The sequence below is a fragment of the Brassica rapa genome, chromosome A09, assembly GCF_000309985.2.
Source record: "Brassica rapa cultivar Chiifu-401-42 chromosome A09, CAAS_Brap_v3.01, whole genome shotgun sequence".
NCBI classification, from domain to species: Eukaryota; Viridiplantae; Streptophyta; class Magnoliopsida; order Brassicales; family Brassicaceae; genus Brassica; species Brassica rapa.
In genome coordinates this window covers 10,178,512-10,187,867 of record NC_024803.2, presented here as the reverse complement: position 1 = coordinate 10,187,867, position 9,356 = coordinate 10,178,512, and the positions used below count along the sequence as shown (strand labels likewise).

The 9,356-nt window shown below is 28.5% G+C and overlaps 1 protein-coding gene and 1 long non-coding RNA gene across 2 annotated transcripts; one reads left to right on the top strand and one right to left on the bottom strand.

Moving 5' to 3' along the window:
* Positions 1 to 1,026: 1,026 nt before the first annotated feature.
* Positions 1,027 to 3,261, top strand: LOC103838461 (NAC transcription factor 25). The gene is made up of 3 exons (XM_009114900.3): positions 1,027 to 1,789; positions 1,942 to 2,249; positions 2,552 to 3,261. Exons 1-3 carry the CDS (start codon positions 1,603 to 1,605, stop codon positions 3,023 to 3,025), a joined length of 969 nt encoding a protein of 322 aa, XP_009113148.1. The 5' UTR covers positions 1,027 to 1,602; the 3' UTR covers positions 3,026 to 3,261.
* Positions 3,262 to 3,882: 621 nt separating this feature from the next.
* LOC117128372 lies at positions 3,883 to 7,920 on the bottom strand. The gene is made up of 2 exons (XR_004451677.1): positions 6,933 to 7,920; positions 3,883 to 6,894 (listed from the first exon to the last, which is right to left on the bottom strand). It is a non-coding gene; the product is annotated as an uncharacterized LOC117128372 (long non-coding RNA).
* Positions 7,921 to 9,356: the final 1,436 nt, after the last annotated feature.

The window sequence follows — 9,356 nt, the reverse complement described above, 5'->3', positions numbered from 1 at the left end:
TGACAATGACAATTTTGTAATTACTTGAAGATGATGAGAGTGAGAGAGTAAAAATGTCATTTTCGAAAGAAAAAAAAATTTGATGGCATTTTCGTCAATTATATGAACTTGTGGGGTGAATTGGGCAAAACGAATTTACAAAAAAAAAGAGGTTAATTTTGTGTTTGACTTTGAGTTCTAGGTCAATTTTGCAAAAAGCTCTTATATATTTTCACTAGTGTTACTAATTTGGGCTAAATCTCAGGTCCATGCCCTTTCAATAGATTTTTCAATCCCACAAATTTTTAAAAACATTATTTCTTCTGAAGGCTCTCAAATTAAAGGATAACTAGTATTACAATTTTCCTAGATCTATACTATTATTTGCGAAGTAAACTTTTGAAATCAAGTTCTCACGTTAAAAGTTAGAGCGGTTAATATCGTTTATACCCTTAATGAACCAATTATATAAATTAATAATAAAAACGAATTTTAAATCTATCTGATTAAATAAATGATTAAAAATAATAATAATCAGAATTATCTAAAATATAAATAATTAAAAACGAATTTCTATAAAACATAAGATAATTCTTAAATATATTGTGTTTTTATCTGAAAATAATATTCTTTTATTATAAAGTATAAATTTTAATGTTTGATTTACTTTTTAAAAACATAATTAAATATTTATTATGTTGAGCGGTTAATATCGTTAATACCCTTAATGAATCAATTATATAAATTAATAATAAAAATGAATTTTAAATCTATCTGATTAAATAAATGATTAAAATTAATAATAATCAGAATTATTTAAAATATAAATAATTAAGAACGAATTTCTATAAAACATAAGATAATTCTTAAATATATTGTGTTTTAATCTGAAAATAATATTCTTTTATTATAAAGTATAAATTTTAATGTTTGATTTAGTTTTTTAAAACATAATTAATAATTTTTTTTTTGAATTTTGATTTAATAATTATAAACTAATAAATATCTATAAAAATACTATGCCCGCATGTGCGGGCAGAATACCTAGTTACTTAGTATTTTTTTAATGTTAAAATTGATAAGGTAATACACAAAAGGCTTTAAAATTCACAGAAAAGAAAGTTAATCAAAACCATCTGTTAAATGTATCTGTTACGGTCGAGTTTTTTTTTATATATTATCGTAATTAGTTAAAGTTTGATTGCAAACAAAAAAACACAATGCTCATGCAATATTCAAGTAAAAAATGCATATAAGACAGAATTCCCACATTTATATTCTTATATATAAAAGTTTTGCAAAAAACCCAAAATGAGGTATGTGCGTGATGTGTAGCATAAGAAAGGCATGACATAAGGCAGTTCGAAAAAACCTGCCTTTTCTCCAACATTTAATGCACATTGGCCGCTTATTCTGGGCCCCACGATTAGCCACGTGTCATTTTCTTATCAAGGGACCCAGTTCGGTACTCGTATGCACACACAAACCTAACACCTATTTCTTCTTGCATCTTATATGATACACCTTCACTCTCCAAAATATCAAAATCCTCTGCTTACATATTCTCCCTTGAGTATCATGAGACGGTCTTCGTAGAATAACTCATTTGAAAATAGCGAGTTGATGGAAAACATGGGGGATTCGACCATAGGGCCGGGTCATCCGCATCTTCCTCCCGGGTTTCGGTTTCACCCGACCGACGAAGAACTTGTAGTTCATTACCTCAAGAAGAAAGCTGCTTCTATTCCACTACCGGTCTCAATCATCGCCGAGATTGATCTTTACAAGTTTGATCCTTGGGAGCTTCCAAGTATATACACTTACCTATATATTTCCTAATTTGTTTTTTTTGCTGTTTCGATTAAAATGCATAGTTAGTTAGATTATGAGTCCATTGACATCTTTTCTTTTACTGATGGATGGTGATCACTTGGTTAACGTACGGTATTTTGAATGGTTTAGGCAAGGCGAGTTTTGGAGAACAAGAGTGGTACTTCTTTAGTCCTAGAGATCGGAAGTATCCCAATGGGGTTAGGCCGAATCGGGCAGCAACTTCTGGTTACTGGAAAGCCACGGGAACCGATAAACCAATATTTACGTGCAATAGTCACAAGGTTGGGGTCAAGAAAGCGCTTGTGTTCTATGGTGGAAAACCTCCTAAAGGGATTAAAACTGATTGGATCATGCATGAATATCGCCTCACTGATGGTAACCTTAACACCGCTGCTAAGCCACCCGACTCAACCACGTCAAGGAAAAACTCACTACGGGTATGCGAAATGGTCTAACATCTACTAACAATTTTTGGTCATCGGCTTATATAGATTCTAAGATATAAAATAAGGTCCTCATACCGTCACCACGTGGAAAATTATCTAACATCTACTTGTTAGTCTACAACATTGTTTCACGTGGGAAACTCGAGCAAAAATATTATTTTGGGTATAATTCATGATAGTCTCTATTAAATGAGTTGATACGACTAACGCGTACGCTATTAATTATTATATACTAAATATATGTAATATGGTTTGGTGTATTTATTAATGTAATACGAATCCAAAAATCGCAGCTAGACGATTGGGTTCTTTGTAGGATCTATAAGAAGAATAGTTCACAAAGACCAACAATGGAGAGAGTATTACTAAGAGAAGATCTCATGGAAGGAATGCTCTCAAAATCATCTGCTAATTCATCTTCCACATCGGTCTTAGACAACAACAACAACAATAATAATAACGAAGAACACTTTTTCGATGGTATGGCCGTTTCTTCAGACAAACGTTCCTTGTGTGGTCAGTATCGTATAGGTCATGAGGCCTCTGGATCATCTTCTTTCGGGTCCTTCTTATCGAGCAAGAGGTTCCATCATACGAGTGATATCAATAATGACAACTACAATGTCTCATTTGTCTCGATGCTTAGTGAAATTCCTCAGAGTTCAGGGTTTCATGGAAATGGAGTCATCGATACGATGTCGACTCTAGCTGATCATGGGGTTTTAAGACAGGCGTTTCAGCTCCCTAACATGAACTGGCACCCATAATCTACATAGCTATGTATGTATGTATTTATGCAGACACAATATAGTTGATACAGTATATAGATAAATTTATATATACACACGTGATCTCACATATGTATGCGTATCTGTTTACGTCAAGAAAGGTCTATACGTCTCTTTCTACTCCATGGTTGCAAGATGTATACTAATAACAGAAGCAGATTAATTACAGCTATGAAAGTGTATTTTCCTCCTAGAATCAGCTAGATAATTTTTTTGTTTTGCTTAAAAAGATAAGTTAGATAAATTTAATATGCCACATATGATATCAAATTTTAGTTTAATTGTTATATATTCCATAAAAATGTAAAATCCTTTTAAATGTAATTTACTATTTGAATGAAATTGATTGTCTTACACAATATATCATGTAACTTTATATAAAACAACAAAATTCATGTTTCGTTTGATTATTTATTTGGGGCTAATAAAAGTAAGTTTTTTTTGGAGAAGTGCTTGCATACCGTGGTACTTCCTTCTCACAAATGAGTACCAAAAGTGGATCACACCCTATAGGGTGATGTATGGGCCTTCGGGTCTTCCTAGTCAGTTAAAAAGTAAGATTTATGGGCAAAATTTTTTAAGACCCTTTTCATTTTTTTGGAAACTTTTTTCTAAATATTTTTAAAAAACTCAAAGGATTTTAAATTTTAAAATTATTTCGGTTTTGTTGTAAACTATAGAGGTGGATATTCGGGTACCTATTTGGATTTGGTTTAAATATTTTGGTTTAGATGTTTACTACCTTCTCTGACAATTTTATATTTGGATTTGGTTCAATTCGGTAAGTTTCAGGTTCGATTATTTTCAGATATAACTGAAGTATCCAAAATTTTTATTAAATATTCATATATATAATCGAAATAATCGAAATATTTTGGTTTTTTTTTATCAAATCTTATATTTATACCTGAACTAATATAAATATCTGAAAATAAACTGAAGTTTAAATAACCAAAGTACCCAAGTTATCAACAAAAAAAATACAAAATGACTAGGTATAGGGAAATATATGTTTTAAGGAAACATCTTATATAAATTTGGGTATGTTCATATTTTCTTCGTGTGGTGGTCAAAAAACGTGCGTTTTTTGGAGAGAGATATAATTCACCTTCGTCAATCGAGTCACATGTATCTAACATATTTATATCTAACGATTTTTCACAAAATGGTGACGAAAAGTATAATTTGTACAAATCTTTCCATTTTTCAATTCGTTCCGATCCATTAGTTCGTAGAGCTATTTACTCGATTGCAGACATTTCTGGAACACAATAGAGGGACAAAGAGTCAATTTTGAAAGAACGTATTGTCAAACTCTTTCAGATATGAATCTATCCGATTCAGAAGAGAAAAGCTTGCATCAGTATCTCAATTTCAATTCAAACGTGGGTTTGATTCACACTCCTCCATGTTCTGAAAAATATTTATAGAGGAAAAAATGGAGTCTTTGCCTAAAAAAATGCGTTGTCAAAGGGCAGATGGATAGAACCTTTCAACGAGATAGTGTTTTTTCAACTCTCTCAAATAGAATCTATTCCAAACATATATGTCATGGCTCCTTACTTTGACAGGGTACAAATATCTAAATTTGATATGTTTAGATAATTTTTCAGACCTATTGCGGATACTAAGTAGCAGTCAAAAATTTGTATCTATTTTTCATGATATTATGCATGGATTAGATATATCATGGCGAATTCTTCAGAAAAAATTCTCTTCCACGAAGGAATCTGATATGTGAGATTTCGAGTAAGTCTTTATATAATCTTTTTTTTGTCCGAAAAAATGATTCATCCAAATAATTAGTCATCATTGATATCGACATATCTGAGATCGCCAAAAGTTCGTGAGGTCCTCTATTCAATCATTTTCCTTCTTTTTGTTGCTGGATATATCGTTCGTACACATCTTCTCTTTGTTTTCTGAGCCTATAGTGAGTTACATACAAAATTCGAAAAGAACAAATCTTTGATGATTCCATCATACATGATTGAGTTGCAAAAACTTATAGATAGGTATCCTACATCTGAACAGAATTCTTTCTGGTTAAAGAATCTTTTTCTAGTTGTTCTGGAACAATTAGGAGATTGTCTAGAAGAAATAAATGGTTCTGGCGGTAACATGCTATGGAGTGGTGATCCCGCTTATGGGGTAAAATCAATAAGTTCTAAGAAGAAATATTTGAAAATAAACTTCATCGATATCATCATCTCATAAGTATCATACCAAATACGAGACATCTAAGTCTATTCATTGCTAAGAAAAATAAAAAAAGTGAGCGGTGATTGGATTGATGATAAAATCGAATCATGGGTCGCGAATAGTGATTCGATTGATGATAAAGAAAGAGAATCCTTGGCCCAATTCTCCACCTTAAGAACAGAAAAAATGATTGATCAAATTCTATTGAGTCTGACTCATAGTGATCATTTATCAAATAATGACTCTGGTTATCAAATGATTTTGGATTCGGATATCCAATTTTTCTAACTCAATAGTTGTTTGAGTAATTTTCTATATAGGATTGGATTTGATCTCAGATTTTTTGGATTAGATTTGGGTTCAAATTTCGGGTCCGTCCACTCATAGTAAACCATTGTGTCTTGATACTTTAGGACACATTGTTTCTTCACTTTACATAAATAGACACATTCTGATGGAGGAGCATTTTGTATGTGTTTTGAAAATTTTTGAGACAGAAATGCCCTTGTTGGATAATCATGAGTTAACTAATTAGTTAAAAAATAAATAGAAAGTAACTAAAAAGCTACAAATTTAAATTAATAAAAATAATTGTTGGCTAAATAATAGTTGTGCCAAATAAAATACTATCTTATGAAAGAAAAATATACTATAAAATTATATACTTTATCTCTCTTTCTCACAAAATAATATTTTTTACACATTTTTTTTTTAATTTTCCTAACATAATATTTTTGCCACTATTATTTATTCCACTTTATAAAATAAATATATAAAATATATCAACTTTTTTCTTGATATTTTGATATCCATATGTACATTTGTATTTTCATAATTAAAAAAATCTTAATTAAATTTATGTACGATGTATTTTGATATTTGTGTACATAGTTTGGTGGATATATAAATATGGATGACTTCTTAGTATCCATGGACTTGTTAGTGTTTTGGGGATAACATTTGGTGTTCATATATATACATGTATTGCGTGTAAACCATGGTTACTGTGGATAACCTATATCAATCGATATTATTTTTATGATGACTTTTTTTTGATGACAGTATATCTTTCCCTCAAAACCGTATGTAAATGTATGCCTGTTATATGTGGATGAAATTGATCTCAGTTCATTTTCTCTCTCGGCAATGATGTTGTGAAATAGAGAAAACAACAAAACAAAATTGAAACCCTAGAGAGAAAATGAACTGAGATAAATTTCCCTAACAAACTAGAAAATTTTAAGATTCCTATTATAATGTTTCAAAAACTCATCTTCCAAATCTCCACTACCATGAACATTAGCTGTTAGTTGTAACTCATCATTTAACGTCACCTTCTTCTCTTTCTTTTTATTTGCTTCCTCAATAGCATTTTTGCATTTTTCTTTATCATCTTTTGAAGACTTTGGACAAGCAGAAACATTTCCAGGAATATTAGCAATGTGTTCTTTGATCCTATAAGCACCTCCTGAAAATTCTTTCCCACACAATTTGCATTTAATTTTGTCAACGTTCTTCGGATTCCAAAATTCCATAATCCCAAGCAATATCTTTTGAATTTCTCTTTAAAACTGTTCTGTCTGATGTCCCAGCAGAATCCATATTCAAATTAGTATTCATTGAGTTTGAAAGATTCCTGAAAATACCTTGAACAAAAAAAAAAAAAAAAGATTCCTGAAAATACCAAGAGAATTACGATGACCAACAACACTACTGACACATGAATAATTTAGTAAACAAATCTATATTAATGATCTTTTCCTAGAAAGTCAGAACCATACAAACGCAACTGCTAACTCCTCTGGATTATATAAGATACTTTGACATTTTGTCGCAAGAATAGTTTTCTATATATGTGATCGGTTAAGAAATGTGCTCATCAAAATTAATCACAAACTAAGACAGTCACACACGGAATCAAAATAAATCAACTTACCGAATAAAGTATTTAAAACCTACTAGCTTAAAATAATGATACTTTTACGTGGAAGCACCTTAGCCTAGTGGTCAAAGTTTAAAGGCTTCTACATCCAGGTCTGAGATTAGAATCCCAGACAACACAATTTTTACAGGAAGATGTATGAATTTCAATTCCCGGAGAAGGCGAATTATACATAAAAATTAGAAAAAACGCTTACAAGAGATCTTCAGCATGGCGCAAGGAGTACCATTAGGAATAGACCTCATAAGACTATTCAGACTGATGCAGTCAGGCATGAATCCTCATAAGACAGGTAGAATTGTCGGCTGTAATATCGTTTATGTATTGTTTCTCATAATTTGTAGTATCATAATTAACCAGACAAAAAAAAAAGATACTTTAACAGGAACAAGAAACTAATAACGATAGGGGAAGACATGGATGACTTGGTACCTATATGATATGAACTGATTGTTCGTCGTAGCTAGCAAGCTTAAGCGTGTTACTAGATTTCCACCTGCACAACCGTGCGGATATATATTTTCACATTTATATATATAGATATTTGTTTTACATAATTATTATATATTTTTAATGTTACTCACATATTTAAATGTTTGTATAATTATGCCAAATATAATAATTTTATAGTTTTCATGCTGTAAATTAAAATCATCACATATATATGTTGCTTATTATATATTTGTCTTATTGAATTTGCGTTTGATTACTAAACTAAATTTTTTAAAGCATGAAACAAAATATATGAAAACAATTTTGTATTTAATTTATTATAATCATGATCCGTAATTCAAATCGCTAGATTTTTTAGAAATTTTTTAATGTTTATTAATTTTATATAATAAACTATTGTATATTATAAAGTTTAAGATAAGTTAAATTTTTATACATGTATTATATAGTTTACTAATATTAACCCGTTCTACCAACATATTATATTTTTAGCATAAATATTTTATATTTATGAAAATAAAATATGTTAACTTATCAATTTAAAATAATTTTATCATATTTTCTTCCATATAACATTTTTTTTTTTAAAATGATAGATATTATTATAAAATTGATAAAATAGGATATAATTTTATTCTTTTAGTAACATTTCATTACTAATTACAAAATTAGTTGAAAATATTTATATTCAATTTATGACAATTAAGATCTTATTATAATCTTTTTCAAGAGATTTGTTAGAATTTTAATTTTTTTTAAAAAAAATTAAAAGATATAAAAGATATTATGATTAAAGTAGTTAAAAATATTATGTATATTAGCATTACTGATAGGAAAATTGTCACAAATACCACATTCATAGTACCACTTTTCATGTTTACACTAACCACTTTTACCCTCACTTTTAATGAAGGGTAAAATACAATTATACCCTTAGGGTTAACTAATCTAGACTTAGGGTTTAGAGTTGAGGGGTGGGTATGGTTTTTGGAATATGAAATTTATGATTCTAATAAATATATAAATACTTAAAAATATATAAAAAATTTTAAAAAATAGTTTCAAACATAATTTTCCTTTTTCAAAAAGAAATTTGATAAAACAAATAAAAAAAATTCAAAAAAAATTCAAAAAAACAATTTATAAAAAAGTTCGAATTTGAAAAAGTATAATTCGAAAACATAAAAAAAAAAATTTATTTTTAATTTATTTTATTTTTTTATTTTTATTTTTTTATTTTTTCATTTTTTTAATTTAAATAATGATTTATTATATATATATAAATAACAAGGACATAAGAGTCTTTTACCACTTAATAAAAAAAGTATTTTTGAAAATGTCTCATTAGTAGTGGTATAATTGAAAAGTGGTACTATAAAAGTGGTAAACATGTAATTTCCCCTTAGTATATACATTTAATATAAAATTTAAATGATGGTCCAAATAAAAATATCACTCATCAAAAAATCATGATTTTTATTTTATTAGAAAACAAATTTGAAAAAATTAAAATAAAAATAAATATTTATTTCTAACAAAATCTTTAAAAATTATTAGTAAGTGTATTTGTGAAATTAATTAATTTCATTTTATTTAAATTTTCGTTTATAAACCAAAACTATATTCAATTTTAATTTCTAATTATATTTTATGATAATTTAAATTAAAACTAACTAATTTTTTAAAGTAAATTTAAAAAGATTCTAAGAAGAT